General features: G+C 36.5%; 1 protein-coding gene across 1 annotated transcript; it reads right to left on the bottom strand.

Annotated features, from left to right (window-relative positions):
• Window positions 1-1,445: 1,445 nt before the first annotated feature.
• Window positions 1,446-6,457, bottom strand: LOC142176708 (uncharacterized). Its single transcript, XM_075244893.1, has 8 exons — window positions 6,268-6,457; window positions 6,095-6,191; window positions 5,977-6,009; window positions 5,516-5,641; window positions 4,615-4,704; window positions 4,408-4,528; window positions 4,155-4,292; window positions 1,446-1,598 (listed from the first exon to the last, which is right to left on the bottom strand). Exons 1-8 carry the CDS (start codon window positions 6,455-6,457, stop codon window positions 1,446-1,448), a joined length of 948 nt encoding a protein of 315 aa, XP_075100994.1.
• Window positions 6,458-22,140: the final 15,683 nt, after the last annotated feature.

Here is a 22,140-nt window from a genome sequence, read left to right as displayed (position 1 = left end):
TCATTGGACAATCTCTCATAACGTGGCTCGGATAACCACAAGCACCTAATCTCATACGACACTGCCCGGTATGCTGCTTACCACATTAAGCACATCGTGGCAAGGGCGGTCTCATCTGACTTGACTCACCCTTATACTGAGAACCTGAGGCTATGAAATTCTGACTAGACCCTGAATATGTGGAACAATCAAATCTCTTACTGCCAAACTGAGGGGGCGCGCTAGCCGATGACTGGGCTGGATACCTCGGGTACTGTTGCCTCTGACCACATAAATGTGGATTTACTTCTTGTGCTCTTTTGTAAATAATGAAATTAATTTTTAGAATCTCGATATCCTATAATTTTTTTTGTAACTTTTTAATTCATCTTTGGTACATGTAATAAATAATAAATAAAAATTGGAGTACCAATAAACATAATGAAATAGTTACCGCATGTCATATTGATTTGGTGACTGATTAGGTTTGTATTTGTTAATGTGCGTTTTCTTCGAATTAGTCGGACTTTGAAGGACGCACAAATTCTTTGCCGATGTTATTATCCAAGTAAAATTAGTATGACATAATTAGTAATATTACAATTTCATCCTTTAGGAACAATATTTTTCTAAACTAATTTAGCTTTTAAAGGATATAAAAGTCTATCAATATTTCGAGGATATTTTAGTCGTTTAACATTTAGCGTTTTAAAACTTGTGCTTTTATAATAACTAGTATACGTACCCGCGCGTTGCGCAGATAATATAAAATATAATATTTTTAAAAAATATGATACACTCAAAAGAGCATTAAAATGCTATTATTTTATGAACCATTGAATGTACTGAATATTCATACATTCAAGTCACGAGGAAATATAGTTATCCATTAGAAAACAGCAGGTGAGGAAAGGACGTAGTTTAAAATATGACACATAGGAAAAACTAATTTGTGATTAAACAACATTTGTGCTACAATAACCACATTGTAGTTGCTACATATCATATCTACTGCTTGCAAAGTGCTTGGTCCTTAGTCATTCATTATCATTTTTCGGAAGTTCTAGTAGTTGGTTGCTATTCGTGTTCACTGATTGCATCAATTCTTGACTTCCTTGCGGACAAAAGCATCAACTTTCTATTGAAAGAACTTAGAAAAAGTAGGCAAGCTCCATGAAAAGTAGCAACAATGGCAAGTAGCCTCTTCACAAATTAACAATTAAATGGAGTAGTAAAAATGAATGAATTGTCTTATCTATATGAATAGGAAAACATAGAACCATGAAAAGTTTCAAATATCTTGTCCATTGAAATTTCCACATTAAGTTAAAATGGAAAGTTAAATAGCAGAAGAAAGGTGAAATGATTCAAATATACTATTCATAGCTAATAAGACTACTAATAATATACTAAAGTAACTAATCAAACAGTTCTTGGATTCTCCCGCTGTTACATTCGCAAACACCTTATGCTGTTTTCTTCTTCTTAAATATTCTCTTGATTTTATTGTCTGATAACTGTGCATTCAGATCTTCTTCAACTATTGTTGTGGCATTAATTATACCTATCTTGACAGGTGTATTTGCAATATCAAGTAAGTCGTTATCTTCAATGGAATCCTGCATATATAAAATGCAAAAATTAATGTAAATCAGTAATGAACTTATAGTTACTATAGCTTTATTAATTTATGCCCTGCAAATAATTTAATCAAAAGAATCAATAATCTAAACAAATGTTATCGGCAATGGGAGCTTGGAGAAGTAGTGAGGACGCAAACACAATGTGGTCAACGACTGCGGACTGTATAAGAAAGGCGGCGAGAGAGGTGTTAGGGATATCTACGGGACACTATGGTGGACACAAAGGAGATTGGTGGTGGAATGCAGTTGTCCAAGGTAAAGTGGAAGCAAAGAAGGCGGCTTACCTAAGGTTAGTAGGGAGCACTGACGAGGAGGAGAAGAGAGAGAACAGTCAAAGGTATAAGGTAGCTAGGAAGGAGGCGAAGATGGCAGTGACAGAGGCTAAAACGACAGCTTTTGCTCGTCTGTATGAGGAGCTAAGGAACAAAGGTGGGGAGAAGAAGTTATTCCGACTCGCTAAGGCGAGAGAGAGGACAACTCGGGATCTGGACCAAGTGAGGTGCATAAAAGATGATGACGGCAAAGTTTTGATGGGAGATGACCAGATTAAGAGGAGGTGGCAGACCTACTTTCATAAACTTCTAAGTGAAGAAGGGGATCAGGATATTATACTTGGGGAATCGAGGAATGCCGACAGTCACCATGAAGTAAGTAATTGTAGGGACATTGAGATCGATGAAGTCATGGAGGCAATGCGTAAGATGAGAAGGGGCAGAGCTACCGGGCCAGACGAGATTCCGGTTGAACTGTGGAGGTGTGTGGGTCAAGCAGGCTTGGAATGGCTTACTGCATTGTTTAGTGTTATATTCAAGACTAATAGAATGCCTGAAGAGTGGAGGTGGAGTACAATGGTCCCGTTGTATAAGAACAAAGGTGATGTCCAGAGCTGTAACAACTATAGGGGCATCAAATTACTAAGTCATACCATGAAAGTTTGGGAGAGAGTGGTAGAAATGAGAGTGCGAAGGACGGTGTCTATTTCAGACAACCAGTTCGGGTTCATGCCGGGACGATCTACCACAGAAGCTATCCACCTTATTAGGAGGATGGTGGAACAGTACAGAGATAAGAAGAAGGATCTCCACATGGTGTTTATTGATCTGGAGAAAGCGTACGATAAGGGTCCTAGGAAGGTCTTATGGAGCTGCTTAGAGGATAAAGGGGTCCCGAGTAACTATATTAGGGTGATTAAAGACATGTATGATGGAGCTAAGACTCGGGTTAGGACAGTAGGAGGCGACTCTGAACACTTTCCAGTTATTACGGGATTGCACCAAGGGTCTGCGCTCAGCCCATTCCTATTTGCCCTAGTGATGGATGCACTGACTCATCATATTCAAGGTGAGGTTCCATGGTGCATGCTATTTGCTGATGACATTATTCTAATTGACGAGACAAGAGGCGGCGTCAACGAGAGGCTAGAGATTTAGAGACATGCTCTTGAGTCTAAAGGTTTCAAGTTGAGTAGGACGAAGACGGAATACCTCGAGTGCAAATTTGGAGTTGAGCCGACGGAAGCGGGAGTTGAAGTGAGGCTTGACTCTCAAGTCATTCCCAAGAAAGATAGTTTCAAGTACCTTGGATCGGTTATTCAGGGGATCGGGGAGATTGACGAGGATGTCACACACCGTATAGGGGTGGGGTGGATGAAGTGGAGGTTAGCGTCGGGAGTTTTGTGTGACAAGAAAGTGCCACCGTTACTAAAAGGTAAGTTTTATAGAGCAGTAGTTAGGCCTGCCATGTTGTATGGAACTGAATGTTGGCCGGTAAAGAACTCACACACCCAGAAGATGAAAGTAGCAGAGATGAGGATGTTGAGGTGGATGTGCGGGCATACAAGGATGGATAAGATTAGGAATGCAGATATTCGAGAGAAGGTGGGTGTGGCCCCCATGGAGGACAAGATGCGGGAAGTAAGACTCAGATGGTTTGGGCACATTCAGAGGAGGAGCACTGATGCACCGGTGAGGAGGTGTGAGCGACTGGCTGTAGTGGGCACGCGGAGAGGTAGAGGGAGACCTAAGAAGTATTGGGGAGAGGTGATCAGACAGGACATGACGCGACTTAGGATTACGGAGGACATGGCCCTTGATAGGGAATTATGGAGGTCGAGCATTAAGGTTGTAGGTTAGGGGAGAGGATGAATATTTCTACAGCACAACTGAGAGAGACTATCTAGTTAGGAGTTAGACTAGGAATGTCAGTGGTCGTCTATTGATGCAGGGCTTTACCTTCTAGTTGTACTATACCAGCCATCTAATTCGTATTTCGTATTTCGTATCCTGTATTTCATATTTCGTATCTCTTATATATTGTTGTTATTTTATTACGCATTTTTATGGTACTAATATATTATCTCCTATTGCTTTTTTTGAGCCGAGGGTCTCCTGGAAACAGCCTCTCTACCCTTCGGGGTAGGGGTAAGGTCTGCGTACATATTACCCTCCCCAGACCCCACTTGTGGGATTATACTGGGTCGTTGTTGTTGTTGTTGTTGTTGTTGTATGAAGTTTGTAAGTGAAGATCACATACATTGAAGGCATCTGAATGTGGAGCAGAGCTATATTTGTTTATCAGTTGCTCGTCATTTGTAAGCTTAACAACACTGTAAAGTTCACCGTGCAATTGAATGTTCGACCTCTTGATAATAACCTTAAACAGGAATTTCCTCTGAAGAATATAGTTCAATTTCACTGGATAGGAATCATCAGCGCCAGTATTCTAGAATGAAACTTCGTGTTAGAGTGTTACAAATAACAAATATGAATATAATTAGTTGATATACCTCAAGTAATCCTTCCTTCAATTCATTGATGGACTTGCCTATGAGAAACATGGCTTCGCGGTCCCAGAGCAACAGCGAAACAGATCCAATTTTATCCAGTACTCTAACCTGAAGCTTGTACCTAAATACACATTGTGATTTGAGATATAAATGTACATTTTGATGCTTTAAGGAAATAGAGCTTGTGTTATTTCTCACTTTATCCACCTTGTTTTGACACTTCTTACAGCTAACATATGACCACCCTTTTTCAAGTTCGAAATTTTTAATACTTGCAACAATCCAACAGGGACATTCCTGTTGTATAAATTGATAAGACAAATGTAATGAAAAGACATAGAAAAGACGGTCTATTAGAATATCAAAGAAAGAAGATAAATGTGATGCAAGAACTTTTCATATTCTAAATGCTCGACCACTTTTTCAAACCATAAAATAAGAGAACCAAGGCCAAATTAAACTTTAAATGTAATATAAAGACATAGAAAAGATGGTCCACGTGGCGAGTCTTTGACATGAGGTATGACGGGGACCTCTCTGATATGGATTATGTTTTAGAGGATAATTGCCGACATGCCGTTGATCGCAGCCATGGCGAATTAGTTGATACCAACTTGGAGTACGTTGCCACTGATAAGTTGCTTTAGTACATTGCAGAAAGGTATATTCTCTCTTTCCTTAGTTTAGGCTTCCAGTGTAGGTGCATTGTTTGTTATTTTCTGTTTTTTTTTTGTTTATCAAAGAAAGAAGATAAATGTAATTTAAGAACTTTTCATATTCTAAATGCTCAACTACTTTTTCAAACCATAAAATAAGAGAACCAAAGGCTGAAAATAAACTTGAAATGTAATGTAAAGACATAGAAAATGTATTCTTTCAGAATATCAAAAGAAGATAAATGTAATGTAAGAATTTTTCATATTCTAAATGCTCAACCACTTTTTCAAACCATACAATAAGAGAACCAAAGCAAAAAATAAACTTGAAACTTCAATTTTCAGGTAGCTATGTAAATGCTCAACCACTTTTTCAAATCATAAAATAAGAAAAACCGATAAAGACAGGTTAAATTAATACTACACAAGATAGTTCACTCACTTGCATGTACTTTACTAATTGGCCAATTATTTTAACTTGAACAATGTCCTTCTCTAACTCATCTGAGACAGAGTAACTTTGTTGAGAGATGGTTTGAGTCAGCCTCTCAGAGTAATTATCCCGAACAGAAAGTAATCTGTATTTATGAATGTGTAAAACAGTTAGATGTATACTTGGAAAAATTGATTTGAGTGTGTGTGTATATATACATATATATAACTGTGTATTAAACTCGTCAGATTGAGGAAATTTGGATTAATCCATAGCTTTGATGCATTCCAAGTATTGCGCACAGAATATGAATTACAAAACAACGTATGTGTAAGATATAATGAATAACTTTGACACAGTAATGTCAAATTGAATAATTGTATTTTATGTTGAAATTTATGTGCTTTTATGAGCTGCAAAACAACAATAATAGGCCGGTTGTTAGAACTTAGCAAGTGAGGTATAATTTCATCAACAAACTCGCCCCAGAATGTAGCAGACAACTTCTTCCTCCTGCCAAATAGAAATACAAATATAATTTTTAGCATATGTAATTATCAAATCCATCCTTAATCAGTAGATGAATGTTTATTTTTACTCATCATCTTCTAGTTCGATATCCATAAACTTCCTGGAAATTCCACCTAGTTTGTGCGTGTATACCTCGCTAAAACCGACAATTTCTCCGATCACGTCTAAAGAAAAAGAAGGTGTTAAAATAAATAGTAGAAAAAATCATAATTAGAAATTTAAGGTAAAAATTATTATTACCAAATAATTTAGTCTTGTTCACATCAACCTTATTTATCAATTGATTATACGACCGCAAATCAAAGATATTCATTGGGAAAAGTGGATCAGTTGTTTCATTCACTGTTGTCCGTCGAGTAAACGTCAGCTTCAACCTATGTTTTGTGGTGTTGAACTTCTCCTTATTATGACAAACGATAAAGTTCCCCATATGATATAATCCAAGCTCAGTAATTTGTGTTTTGAAAAGATGCAATACTGGCTTGCCAATAGTAGCATGTATCCGATCGCCCTACAAAAAAATTACATTAAATATCATAGTGTTTGAAGGATTTAATACTACAATAATTTCATATTAACTTTTCAAATCTATTAAATAACATAAAGTGTTTGAAGGACTTAGTAATATAATAATTCCAAATTTACTTTTCAAATCTATATTACTATACTTAATACTTGAAATTATACTAATACTAAATTGTGGTAAAATTACTTTTCAACATTAGATAATTAAATAGTCAAAGAAACAGAGCAAAAACTTCAAATTTACAGCTTCATTACATTTAAAAACAAAGAAGGTATAACAAATTAGCACAACATGGAGAAACTCGATTTCCAACTTCATCACATAACAAAAAGAAAAGGTATAACAAAACTCGATTTTCACCTTCATCACATTAACAAACAAAAAAGGTATAACAAATTAGCACAACATGGAGAAACTCGATTTCCAACTTCATCACATTAAAAACAGAAAAGGTATAACAAATTAGCACAACATGAATAAACTCGTCTAGTGGTTTTCGTTTGACAAATGTATATTTTTTTTGAATATTAGGAGTGTCACGACCCGGATTTCATACCCTCGAGAGCCGTGATGACGCCTACTGGTGAAAGCTAGGTAAGCCAAATTATCCTAATTACTTAACCTTTCCTAGTTTTAAACCATTATCAGTGATGAGTAGATATCTTGCAAATAGCGAAAAATAATTAAGTGGAAGACAAAATCTGACAATTTATCTTAATACAAAACTGCGGAAGTCTAAATACAACTCTACCCAGAATTTGGTGTCACAGTTTCACAGACGGTCTAAGAATACTACATACAAAGTCTGAAAGATAAAATATACACTATTTTTGAAATGAGTAAAAGAAACAGAATAAAGGAAAAGATAGGAGGTGACGCCAAGGCCCGCGGACGTCTGCAGGACTACCTCGTGTCGCCTATGTGGGTTGAAGACAGCACCCTCACTGCGGTCCAAGCACTTTGGTATCAGTATCTGCACATAGTGCAGAGTGTAGTATCAGCACAACCGACCCCATGTGTTGGTAAGTGTCAAGCCTAACCTCCGCGAAGTAGTGACAACGCTAGGACCAGACTACCAAATAAACCTGTGGGTTATGGTGTACAAAAATAATACGAAGCAATAATAAATACAAGTGCAATCAATTAATCAAGTCCTTAAAATATAAATCTTTCGCCTATAATTACATCAAGTAATAATCTTTAAGATAATATGCTTTTCAATAAATATGTTTTGAATATATTTCCTTCAAATAAATATCTTTCAAATAAGCATCTTTCGAATATAATTCTTTCGAGTAAAGGTCACCTTGTGATGCCTCATTTCATAATCATAAATAATATAGGTCTCCGCCCACTTTCATATTTTCACGACACCTCGTGCCCATATTTATATCACAATCATACGGACAACTCATGTGCCATTAAATAAAAACATAATATTTTCTCCGGCACCACGTGCCCACATATTTCTGCCTCACATTGCACAACAATATCCTCATGTTACTCAGTTCATAGGTTCCATAACCCAATACAATTAAGAATGTTCAAAGAGCCTCATTCACTTAACATAAAGTAGAGTACAGCTTCCAACCCAATTAGGAAACCAACAAGAAAAGATGAAGTTATATTTAGAAATCATTTGATAAAGAAAATACCTTTTTCAATTAAAGTACAATATCGAATGAATCATTACCTTTAATACGAGAAATCAATAAATCAAAACATAGTAGAAATTCCTTTTTAAGTAAAGTACAACCTCAAACGATTTAAGAAAAATTAATTGAGAAATCAATTAAGTTAAAAATGTAATTTCTGAAATTTGAAGTATTGAACATTTAAAAAAAAATAAGGCGAGGTATTGTAAACACTATGGATTCCAACACAAATGATCACAACAGTAAAGGGATCTAAACAGTTAATACACTTGAATTGTTAATAACAAGTAAACACAGCAAATAGAAAATGCACGGCATTACCCTTCATGCTTTAACACTCTTTCACCAAAACAATACACGGCATCACCCTTCGTGCTTTACACTCTTCCTCACCCAAGCAACAATCACAAGAAATAAGGGTAAGGGAATCTATAACATCGAAATAAAATCAAGTAACAACAGAAAATCAGTAATAAACGTAAAGGACAACATAACTCAATTAGAATTAGGAAAAATCAAGGACAAGGGTACGACATTACCCTTCGTGCTTTTACTCTCGTCCTCGCCATAAGAATCAATATAAACTGCACGGCATCACCCTTCGTGCTTTTACTCTCATCCTCACCATAAAATTAATATAATCGGCACAGAATTGTACATCATGCTGCACGACATCGCCCTTCGTGCTTTACACTCTTCCTCACTAAATCATACACGGCATCACCCTTCGTGCTTTAACACTCTTCCTCACCAAATCATACACGACATCACCCTTCGTGCTTTAACACTCTTCCTCACCCAAACAACAATCACAAAGAATAAGGGCAAGGAAATAAACGAAATCACAATAAAATCCCGGTAAGGGAACAATAGTACCACAATCAAATCCCGGCAAGGGAAACAACATCAAAAAAATAACATCCCCGCAAGGGAGATAATATCATGATTCTTTCACGTTTACTTAACAACTCAATTCACAACTTGAGCCTATGCTCTACAATGTTCAACAATTCAATTCTCAACTTGAGCCAATGCTCTACAATGTTCAACAATTCAATTCTCAACTTGAGCCAATGCTCTATAATGTTCAACAACTCTATTCTTAACTAAGTTATATTCCTCAATAGAATTTATCATATAGAGCATATACAATACGAAACGGAGTCACATTAATGAAAGTATAAGACTCACGGGCATGCTTGACACCAACGTATAGATACTCGTCACCATACCTATACGTCGTACTCAACAAATAACACATAAAAAATAGGACACAACTCCTAATCCCTAAAGCTAAGGTTAGACCAAACACTTACCTCGCTTTGCAACCAATTCAAAATTCCAACAAGCCTTTGCCTCGCGAATTCGTGCCCGAAATTCTCAAATCTACTCATAAACAATTCGATTCAGTCAATAAAAATTATAGGAATTAATTCCATATGAAATTTTACATTTTCTATTAAAAATCTGAAATGGCACTAAAAATTCGCCCGTGGGGCCCACGTCTTGGAATTCGACGAAAGTTGCGAAATATGAAACCTCATCCAACCGCGAGTCTAACCATACCAAAATTATTAAATTTCGATAATATTTCGACCCTCAAATCCTCAAATCTATCCGAGAGGGTTTTCAAACTCTTCCAACTAAATTCACAGATTTAATGCCAAAACTAGTAATAGATTCGGATAATCTAACCAAAATTAAGTTACTAACACTTACCCTGTTGTTTTCTCTAAAAATCGGCCGAAAATCGCCTCTCCCCGAGCTCCAATTTGATAAAAATGGAAAATGGGACGAGTCCCATTTTCATAACTTAAGAATCTGCCCAGAAAATGTGGGGGGGGAGGGGGGCACTGTTCACGCATTTGGGTACTGTTCACGCGGTACTATTCACTACACTATTCACGGGGTACTATTCATGGGTACTGTTTACAGTAGCTATTCACGGATATTGTTCACATGCTGTAGAAAAATCAGCAACTGTCCAAAGAGAAAAATTTAGCAGCTTTTTTTTATCCGTTAACCTTTCGAAATCCACCTGAGGCTCTCGGGACTTCAACAAAATGCATCAACCAATCCTAAAACATGATACAGACTTAGTCGAAACCTCAAATCGCATCAAATAATGCTAAAACCATGAATCACACCCCAATTCAAGCCTAATGAAACTAGGAACGTCCAACTTCTATATTCGATGCAAAAACCTACTAAATCAAATCTGATTGACTTCAAATTTTGCACACAAGTCATAAATGACATAACGAAGCTATGAAAAATTTTAGAACTGGATTTCGACCCCAATATCAAAAAGTCAAATCTCCTGTCAAACTTAAGAAATTTTTAGCCTTAGATTTCTAGATTCCGTTAAATGGCGATAATTTGATCTAGGGACCTCCAAGTTCGATTTCGGGCATATGACCAAGTCCAAAATCATGATACGGAACTACCGGAATGGTCAAAGCTTTTATCCGGCTTCGTTTGCTCATAATATTGACCGAAGTCAACTCGGTTGAGTTTTAAAGCTCTAGTTCACAATTTAATCCATTTTTCACTTAAGAACCTTCCGAAAAATTATACGGATTGCGCACGCAAGTCGAGGATTTATTGATAGCACTTTTCAAGGTCTTAAAATACCGAGATAATTAAATTAAAGATGACATTTTGGGTCATCACAATTTCCACCTCTAAAACAAACGTTCGTCCTCAAACGTACTAAGAATTATTCTCAGGTTACCAAATTGATGCTTTTACTTCTACACAAATATTCGCGATTGATCCCTCATTAGACATAAGTCCGACAACACCATTTCAATTGAGATTATTTCCTTTATCCATATTTGTAAACTTGAAGACCAAATTTCTTACACTCCAATCATTTTCAGAAAGGTCCGATTTTCACGTCAACACACGATATTAGTCTCGACTGGCTATAGAAACTCGTGCCTATGTATCCATCAAATACGTGGTATTACATTCTCCCCGACTTCGGGTCATTCATCCTCAAATGAGAAGTAGAGTCTGTCCTCCAACACATAATGTAACTTATCTCTTTCTTTGCACATTTCAATATTCCAAATTTTTCTAACTCCCAAATTTTGCAGAAATTTCGGCAGAGTCTCCCCTGTAATTGGGCCTATCCACCTGTCAGAGTAACACCAAAACAACTCCTAACAACATGTCCACAACCCAACAACGCATCACAAAGTATATATCAATAACACTAATCTCCGCATTACAAGCACGACATTATCACAATGATATCTTGACACAAAACGCATAATATGTATGAACATAACCACATCTCTGGTCTTAATGGTTGTTCATAATAGATTACAACATCTCCAATTAACCTCATGTTAACAAAATTTCGTTTCAAACCTCCAGTTTACTAACAACAAGGCATGAAGATCTTATAATTACTTACCCGAATTAACGAGTCACAATTTAACGCCACCTGGGTTCTCACCTTGTAGGCTAAAACTCAATAGCTACAATACAATTTTGGCAAATTATGCACAGAGATATTCATACAAGAATTTTCAAATAAGCCTAATAGGGATGACTCCGTACAAGTGCTATAGCACAAATTTTAATTTCACAAAAGGAGAATTTAAACACATAAAATTTTGACCACCAGGACCTCGTCCTTATATAACATCCACCTCAGCTGTAGCCCGGTTTAAATATTTCATATCATATAAAAATGTGAGGATCTCATCCTCAACTCTGAATCACAAGTATTTTGCACATTGTGCCAACTAAAATTTTCCATTTCCTTTCTTCATTCTTTCAAATAATTTTGGTTAAACAAAATCACAACATACAATGTGTCACACCTCCTTTTTACGCACCCGAAGGGGCGCAAGGGAGTTTTTCCAATTAAAGGACAATCGAAACGGGATTGGTTTATTTGTTTTATAGTCGCCACTTGGGAGATTTAGGGTGTCCCAAGTCACCAATTTTAATCCCGAATCGAGGGAAAGAATGACTCCATACTACAGTCTGCGTACCAGAAATCCGGATAAGGAATTCTGTTAATCCGGGAGAAGGTGTTAGGCATTCCCGAGTTCCGTGGTTCTAGCACGGTCGCTCAACTGTTATATTCGGCTTGATTATCTGATTTTATACAAATGTGAACTTATGTGCCAATTTTATCTTTTAACCGCTTTTATCATTTAATGTTATTTTTTATCAAGAATTGCAACATCGTTGAAACACACCTCGAACCACGTTACAATCAATGTACCCGTGGTTAGAGCTACGTTTCAACTCTGTTGAGATTGAGATTTGGGTCACATCAATGTGCACCCGAGTTTAAGGAAATTAAATTATTAAAGGCGCGCCTAAAACGACTAGCGTATTTATTTTGGGTAGGACCGTGGAATTTTACTAAACGGTCCATCCCGAAGTCTAAACAATTTTTAAAGCAAATATTTACTGAGGGCCCCGCAATTTGTATTTTATTTGGCGAGACTCATCTCATTCTTATTTTTTACAATGGATTTGCAACGTCATGGACACGCATCTCGAACCACGTCACAATCAATGTACCCGTGATTAGAAACACATTTCGACTCCGTTGAGAATTGGATTTGGGTCACATAAATGTGCACCCGAGTTTAAGAAGGTAAGATTTATTAAGGCGCGTCCTAAAGAGTCTAACGTATTGTTATTTTAGGAAGAGGCCATGAAGGTTCATTAAACGGCCAAATCCAAAGTCTAGTCAATGGTTATGTATTTTATTGAGGGCCCCGACGGTTTGTGATTTATTTGGCGAGGCTCGTCTCATTTTTTATTTTAAAGGATAAACCTATAGTGACTACATTTTTCTATTAAATTCGTCTCTAAAAATAAAAGAAAATCTCTTAATTATTTACATGCTGAAAAAACGTAACTTATTAGTTATTAGTTTGACTAATGTGAACGAGAAATTGCGATCGAGTTTGTACAAAGAAAAACTGCTTTCATTTTATATTCTGTTATTCAACAATACTAAGACATGAGATTGGCCATAATATCGACACAGATTAATTGTTCTCCGATTAATTTAAACTAACATTATTAGGTGAAGAAAGTATACATATGCAACTCCCTTACTCATTAATTAATCGACTACATTTTTATACAAAAGAGAGGAAAATTAATATTCAAACATAGATCAAAGACAAAAGAATTCAACAGGAATAAGAGCCTGATTAATATTTCATTTCGCTTCAAGCCGAGAGTGTACAAATGTATACCTGAAAACAGCAGTACAAGAACAAAAGAAGTAGGAGTCAGCAGCAGTAATAACGCGGCAACAGCAGGTTCAGCAACACTGCAAAACCAGTAACAACCAATAGAATAACCCAGCAATGGATTGAAAAATCAGCAGTGCCAAAGTGCAATCACAATCAAAGCAGAGAAGAGAAAAGATACGAGATGCAGTAGCTTCGGATTTTTGAATAACACTCGAAGAAAAACAAACAGAATTGTTCGAGTGAAAGTTCAAATTGTCTTTCTCTTTTACTATCACAAACTCTCTCAAGTATAAAAGTATGTCAACTCTCCAAGTCTCTCTTAATGTTTAAGTTCTCTAAAACTCTCCTCTAATATTCAAGTCCTAAAAACTCTCCCAAAAAATCCTCTCAATGTTCTCTCAAGTTCAACCCCTTTTTTTTCTCTCAAAAGTCCTCTCTTTTCAAGTCAAGAATGACTCTATATATAGCAAAACAAGTCTTCAATTCCCAACCCCAAAATTATTCCCCCAATGGCATGCTTTGTCCCACTACTTAATGTTTTCTTTATTTTAAACTTTGTCCCCCATGCCTACATTAAATAAGTACATCCACCCAATCCCATTATAATTTGTCTCCCATGCTTATATTAAATAAGTACAAGATTCCTCCCCATTATGTTTTGTCTTGTCCCCCATTATATTAAACAAGTACATCAAAAACCCCACCCCATTATATTTGTCCCCCATGCTTAACATAAAGAATCAAAATAATGTTCAATTACCAAACTACCCTTCCGACCTTATTGCAATTACAAATCTACCCCCGAATGCAATGCAATTTACCAAATTACCCCTCTGCTCTAAACAATCAATTAATCATAACTCAACCAAAATATAGTCAAGATGACCAATTTCTCAACAATCTTCAACAACAATTTACATGAACATGATGAACAACACAAACTCCAAATTAATGGAAATAAATCAACCATATCAGGAACCAATCCTGGTTAATTTAGACCATTAATGGATGAACAAAGAGACAATAATACAAACAACAATATGCATGATTCAAATTAAATCAAGCAAATCACAAACAAACATAAACTCACATTAAATCACTGAATTTACACATGAACTTCAAACCAAGACGAACATGAATTAAATCTATCTTTAAGCAACAAACATGACGGATTCTAACGATTCAAACAACATTAATATTTTCTGGAAAATACATAACACATGAAACAAATTGAAGAAATAATTAATTAAATTTCAATTTGAATCTAACAAACATTAAACCAACAAATATTCACTTAAACAACAATACAAACACGAAATAACATGAAAAACAATTAATTAATCTTTCATTTGGAATCTGAAAAATTAATTTAACAAACAACATATAAACATGAACTAAAAATTAATTCAAACGATAAACAAAACAAACATTTGCCGATTTTAGATTCGAAAATATCAAAACAAAATACGGACAAAATAAAATTCAAAAACTACTAACCGGACTGAAACGAAGAGTGTATGGACTGACTCGACGAACCTCGGCCAAAGTTCGACCACACGACGATGAATGAATTTAAGAAGCGAACCAAGCAGCGCCGAAGCAGTAGCAGCAGTTCGGCGCAGCGGAAGGGATGAAACAGGAGCAGAACTCGTCGAGCCATGGACGTCGAGGGTCATCCATGGACGTCGAGCTCGACTTTGAGCTTGACGTTGAATGATGACGATGAATCAGGAGCAACTGGGAGATGAAGCAACAACTCGAGACGATGAAACAGTAGCTCGGAGGTGAGGTAGCAGCTGTTCGAGCTGTCCGACGAGGAGCTGGGCAGCCATGGGAACAACTGGGTCTGGTTTGTTGGTGGTGGTCGACGAGTGGTTCCTGTTTGGTGGTGGTCGACGAGTGGGTGCCGGACTGGACGACGGGCAGTGACGGGTTCGTGGGGGAGGGTGGTCGACGTTGCAGGCTGGGGTTTGTGGGGGGAGGTGACGGGCTGGTGGTTTTCGGCGTCGGGGGGGGGGGGGGGTGACGACGAGGACGCATACAAAGCCATGGGAGGCAACCATGGATGCTTGGGGTGGTTTAGTTTTTTGGAGAAGAAGAAGATGGAGGGGGGAGGCGGATAGTTTTTAGGTTTTTTTTAGTGTTTTTTTTTTGTTTGTCTTTTGACAAAATGAAGAAAGGGTATTGGGTCAATGGAGCGGACCGGGTCGACCCGGTCTGAAGTGGACTGGGTCAGGGAGAAGATTGGGCAATTATTTGGGCCTATGGTTTGAAAATTGAAGAAGTGGCCCAATCCGATTTTCTTTTATATTTTTGTTATCTTTTCTTCTTTTATTTTTCTAAACTAAATTATAAAAATACTTAAATTATTATTAAGAACTAAATTAAGTTATAAAAGTGCAAATTAACTCCCAATAAAAATTAACGCACAATTAAATAATAATTAAGCATAAAATTGTTCATTCAGACATTAAATGCTAAAAATGCAAAAGATGCCTATTTTTGTAATTTTTAATTTTTGTAAAACTAATTTAATTACTAACAATTGTAGAATTAAATCCTACATGCAAAATGTGACATATTTTTTGTATTTTTTATTAATTTAACAAATAAGCAAACACAGACAAATACAAATAATTATCTAAAAATATCACAAAAGTACTCAAAATTGCACACCAAGGAAAATCATTTTATTTTGCATTTTTTGGTAGTATTTCTCATATAGGGCAAAAATCACGTGCTTACACAATGATCCCTCATACCGATAGGGCATATAATTTACAACTAAAATTAATTATTTAGAAATTACATCAAACTCATTGCATTGATTCACAAAAGTCACTTTTAGCCTCACAACTATTTTTAGTGACCAATACATAATGATAGACATGGCTATCTCCATATAATCTCCCAACAGAAGTATTCACATATGTAGATTTAAGAATTACGAAGCTCACTCATAAGTGGAGCACAATAGGAGAACTTTCCTCGATACTCAAAATCGAATCAATTTAAGGAAATTTTGAATTTATAATAATTTGAGACCATGCTTATAACGATACCGTCTGGTGTAGCAACCTCAGCCATGCCATAGAAAATATATCAACGAACTGGGTCTCTACTTCTAGGAGTCTCACCTCCACCTCTAATATCCTGACCCCTACCTATGGTTGGTCATGTAAGTGGAGTAGTAACTGCAATGGGGCACGTAGCCTGAGTGCTTTGACGAGATATGTCTCTCCCAAGTCTAGGATAATTTCTCAGGATGTTCCTAGTATCACCATTTTCATAACAACCCATCCGCAGTTCGACTACTCATACTGAGTCTGTACCGGATAACTTAAATAACATTGCAGGAAATTTTATTCCACTGGTACATTAAAAGATGACTGCCCTACGCGAGTGTTGTGATTAACTTAAGCACTACGAGTATACTGAAAATATTTCCATGGCCCCGCTGATACTGAAATGTATAAATATTTAGGATGTGGGAATATTTCAAGTCTCATCATCATCACATTCAAATATAAGCTCTTAATCATATACAAGTTTTGGAAAACCTTTCAATACCACATAAATACATCTCAGGCCAAAATTGATATAACACATGACCCCACAATTTGATCGTTGATAGTGGACTCCCCTCACTTGGCACGAAGCCATAGGTTACAACATCCGATAATCCACAATATTTGACCTTCACAACTCAAATAAATCAACCAGACGTCAAGGTACGTTGAACCCCTACATGATTTATTAGGTGATCTCTTGATACGTCTGCATCTTCCGTCGGAACCACAACTGGTCTAGTAAATATATTATCTTTCCACTACCTCTACTTGTCATCTGAACAACAAAATCAACCCCATCGCTTTTGACCATTCTCACGTTCTACAATACTTCATAGCAACGGTCAAGATAATCCCGTGGGTCCTCAAAAGATGCACCGCTGAAAGAGGTAGCGAAGAGCTTGGTGAAACCTATCCAACCTCCGTAAAGCCTCCGAAGACGTAGTTGATCTATCATCGGTCTGTGTTGTTATTCGGTTGAAGAAGCGGTACGTGACTTCACCATTCATGAAAGGACAAGAGTAGAGGTTTCAATTTAGCAATGAGAGAACAAAATCGCACGACAGAGAAGAATGAAAGTGAAAATTTTCCTAACTCTATAACCTCTAGGGGATAAATACAGACGTCTCTGTACTGATCCCTCAGAATCTACTAAGCTTGCCTGTGAAATGTGAGACCTATGTAACCTAGAGCTCTGATACCAACTTGTCACGACCCGGATTTCACACCTTCGAGAGCCGTGATGGCGCCTACTGGTGAAAGCTAGGCAAGCCAAATTATCCTAATTACTTAACCTTTCCTAGTTTCAAACCATTATCAGTGATGAGTGGATATCTTGCAAATAGCAAAAAAAAAATTAAGTGGAAGATAAAATCTGACAATTTATCTTAATAAAAAACTGCGGAAGTCTAAATACAACTCTACCCAGAATTTGGTGTCACAGTTTCACAGACGGTCTAAGAATACTACATACAAAGTCTGAAAGACAAAATATACACTATTTTTGAAATGAGTAAAGGAAACAGAATAAAGGAAAAGATAGGAGGTGACGCCAAGGCCCGCGGACGTCTGCAGGACTACCTCGTGTCGCCTATGTGGGCTGAAGACAGCACCCTCACTGCGGTCCAAGCACTTCGGTATCAGTATCTACACATAGTGTAGAGTGTAGTATCAGCACAACCGACCCCATGTGCTGGTAAGTGCCAAGCCTAACCTCCGCGAAGTAGTGACAACGCTAGGACCAGACTACCAAATAAACCTGTGGGTTATGGCGTACAAAAATAATATGAAGCAGATAACAATGATGGCAACACTGATCAACCAGTGATATAGATAGCAGGCAACAAGATCACCGTAAATGTTTCTCAACAAATAAAAGATACAAGTGCAATCAATTAATCAAGTCCTTCAAATATAAATCTCTAAGATAATATGCTTTTCAATGAATATATTTCCTTTAAATAAATATCTTTCAAATAAGCATCTTTCGAATATAATTCTTTCGAGTAAAGGTCACCTTGTGACTCCTCATTTCATAATCATAAATAATATAGATCTCTGCCCACTTTCATATTTTCACGACACCTCGTGCCCATATTTATATCACAATCATACGGACAACTCACGTGCCATTAAATAAAAACAAAATATTTTCTCCGGCACCACGTGCCCACATATTTCTGCCTCACATTGCACAACAATATCCTCATGTTACTCAGTTCATAGGTTCCATAACCCAATACAATTAAGAATGTTCAAAGAGCCTCATTCACTTAACATAAAGTAGAGTACAACTTCCAACCCAATTAGGAAACCAACAAGAAAAGATGAAGTTATTTTTAGAAATCATTTGATAAAGAAAATACCTTTTCAATTAAAGTACAATATCGAATGAATCATTACCTTTAATATGAGAAATCAATAAATCAAAACATATTAGAAATTCCTTTTAAGTAAAGTACAACCTCAAACGGTTTAAGGAAAATTTAATTGAGAAATCAATTGAGTTAAAAATGTAACAAATTCTGAAATTTGAAGTATTTGAACATTTAAAAAAAATAAGGCGAGGTATTGTAAACACTATGGATTCCAACACAAAGGATCACAATAGTAAAGGGATCTAAACAGTTAATACACTTGAATTGTTAATAACAAGTAAACACAGTAAATAGAAAGTGCACGGCATCACCTTTCGTGCTTTAACACCCTCTTACCAAAATAATACACGGCATCACTCTTCGTGCTTTACACTCTTCCTCACCCAAGCAACAATCACAAGAAATAAGGGTAAGGGAATCTATAACATCGAAATAAAATCAAGTAACAACAGAAAATCAGTAATAAACGTAAATAACAACATAACTCAATTAGAATTAGGAAAAATCAAGGACAAGTGCACGACATCACCCTTCGTGCTTTTACTTTCGTCCTCACCATAAGAATCAATATAAACTACACGGCATCACCCTTCGTGCTTTTACTCTCATCATCACCATAAAATCAATATAATCGGCACTGAATTGTACATCGTGTTGCACGGCATCACCCTTCGTGCTTTACACTCTTCCCCGCCAAATCATACACAACATCACCCTTCGTGCTTTAACACTCTTCCTCACCCAAACAACAATCACAAGGAATAAGGGCAAGGAAATAAATGAAATCACAATAAAATCCCGGCAAGGGAACAATAGTACCACAATCAAATCTCGGCACGGGAAACAACATCAAAACAATTACATCCCGGCAAGGGAGACAATATCATGATTCTCTCTCTCTCCTTTCTTCTTTCACGTTTACTTAACAACTCAATTCACAACTTGAGCCAATGCTCTAAAATGTTCAACAATTCAACTCTCAACTTGAGCCAATGCTCTACAATGTTCAACAATTCAATTCTCAACTTGAGCCAATGCTCTACCGTGTTTAATTAACAATAATACTTTCACAAGTCATATTCCTCAATAGAAATTATCATATAGAGCATATACAATACGAAACGGAGTCACATTAATGAAAGTATAAGACTCACGGGCATGCTTGACACCAACGTATAAATACTCGTCACCATGCCTATACGTCGTACTCGAAAAATAACACATAACAAATAGGACACAACTCCTAATCCCTCAAGCTAAGGTTAGACCAAACACTTACCTCGCTTTGCAACCAATTCAAAATTCCAACAAGGCTTTGCCTCGCGAATTCGTGCTCGAAATTCTCAAATCTAGTCATAAACAATCCAATTCAGGCAATAAAAATTATAGGAATTAATTCCATATGAAATTCTACATTTTCTATTAAAAATCCGAAATTGCACTAAAAATTCGCCCGTGGGGCCCACGTCTCAGAATTTGACGAAAGTTGCGAAATATGAAACCTCATCCAACCCCGAGTCTAACCATACCAAAATTACTAAATTTCAATAATACTTCGACCCTCAAATCCTCAAATCTATCCGAGAGGGTTTTCAAACTCTTCCAACTAAATTCACAGATTTAATGCCAAAACTAGTAATAGATTCGGGTAATCTAACCAAAATTAAGTTAAGAACACTTACCCAGTTGAAAATAGCCCGAAAATCGCCTCTCCCCGAGCTCCAATATGATAAAAATGGAAAATGGGACTAGTCCCATTTTCAGAACTTAAGAATCTGCCTAGAAAATGTTGGGGGCACTGTTCACGCGGTATTGTTCACTACACTATTCACGGGGTACTGTTCAACAGCACTATTCACGGGGTACTATTTACAGTCACTATTCACGGATATTGTTCACATGCTGTAGAAAAATCAGCAACTGTCCAAAGAGAAAAATTCACCAGCTTTTTTTTATCCGTTGACCTTTCGAAATCCACCCGAGGCCCTCGGGACTTCAACAAAATGCATCAACGAGTCCTAAAACATGATACGGACTTAGTCGAAACCTCAAATCACATCAAATAATGCTAAAACCATGAATCATCCCCCAATTCAAACCTAATGAAACTAGGAACGTCCAACTTCTATATTCGATGCAAAAACCTACCAAATCAAATCCGATTGACTTCAAATTTTGCACACAAGTCATAAATGACATAACGAAGCTATGAAAAATTTAGAACTGGATTTCGACCCCGATATCAAAAAGTCAAATCTCCGGTCAAACTTAAGAAATCTTTAGCCTTAGATTTCTAGATTCCGTTAAATGACGATAATTTGATGTAGGGACCTCCAAATTCCATTTCGGGCATATGACCAAGTCCCAAATCACGATACGGAACTACCAAAATGGTCAAAGCCTTTATCCGGGTTCGTTTGCTCAAAATATTGACCGAAGTCAACTCAATTGAGTTTTAAAGCTCTAGTTCACAATTTAATCCATTTTTCACATAAGAACCTTCCGGAAAATTATATGGACTATGCACGTAAGTCGAGGATTTATTGATAATACTTTTCAAGGTTTTAAATACCGAGATAATTATTTAAATTAAAGATGACATTTTGGGTCATCACAAGGAGGTATATCAACTTCGTTAAGTATAACTCTTCTGGACATATCGTAAGAATTGTCTTTGTTGGTAGTATGGATTGTATATAACCCTTGATCGATTTTGTTGAGTTAGCATCGGCGAGGAATTCTAACATAAAGTAATATTAAGATATAACAATAAGCAACACAAAAATTTCAGATTATAGATAGATTACTAACTCAAACACATAAAGCACCAAGTTTAAATTTTCAACTTAAGAAACAGAGAGCAAAACAAATTAAATATCTTTTGATCTTATAGAACCAATTTAATCGAGAATGTAGTGTCTGAACTAAAACGATATGGTACTTTCCACAGATGGACAACCCGAACTTTCAACTTCCATTGCATATTCGAAATTGTTATATCCTTGATGAAATCAATGTGATAGCCATTTTTTGCATAAGCCGTATATTTTCTTGAAATCTTGATACAGTAGGAAAATTAGAATTGAAGTACTTGTATCAATAGAAGAAATATAAACTTGCAGTTTTGAGAATAAAGACTGTTCGTGAAATACAAATCATCCCAATCACTTCCTGTGGTCCATAATTGTTGTTTGATATGCACATGATGGAGAAAAAAATAGAACTATATAGCGTAAAAGTGGACTG

The sequence above is a fragment of the Nicotiana tabacum genome, chromosome 3, assembly GCF_000715075.1.
Source record: "Nicotiana tabacum cultivar K326 chromosome 3, ASM71507v2, whole genome shotgun sequence".
Classification (NCBI taxonomy): Eukaryota; Viridiplantae; Streptophyta; class Magnoliopsida; order Solanales; family Solanaceae; genus Nicotiana; species Nicotiana tabacum.
The sequence above is the reverse complement of the archived record's forward strand: the minus strand, read 5'-3'. Positions and strand labels throughout refer to the sequence as shown.

Excerpts from the sequence above, each read along its gene's own strand:
- LOC142176708 (XM_075244893.1), bottom strand. The coding sequence starts at position 6,457 with ATGGGGAACTTTATCGTTTGTCATAATAAGGAGAAGTTCAACACCACA. Across the intron at positions 6,192-6,267 it reads GAACAAGACTAAATTATTTG|ACGTGATCGGAGAAATTGTC; the intron begins GTAATAATAATT and ends CTTTTTCTTTAG. Across the intron at positions 4,705-5,515 it reads ATAATTGGCCAATTAGTAAA|GAATGTCCCTGTTGGATTGT; the intron begins GTACATGCAAGT and ends TTTATACAACAG.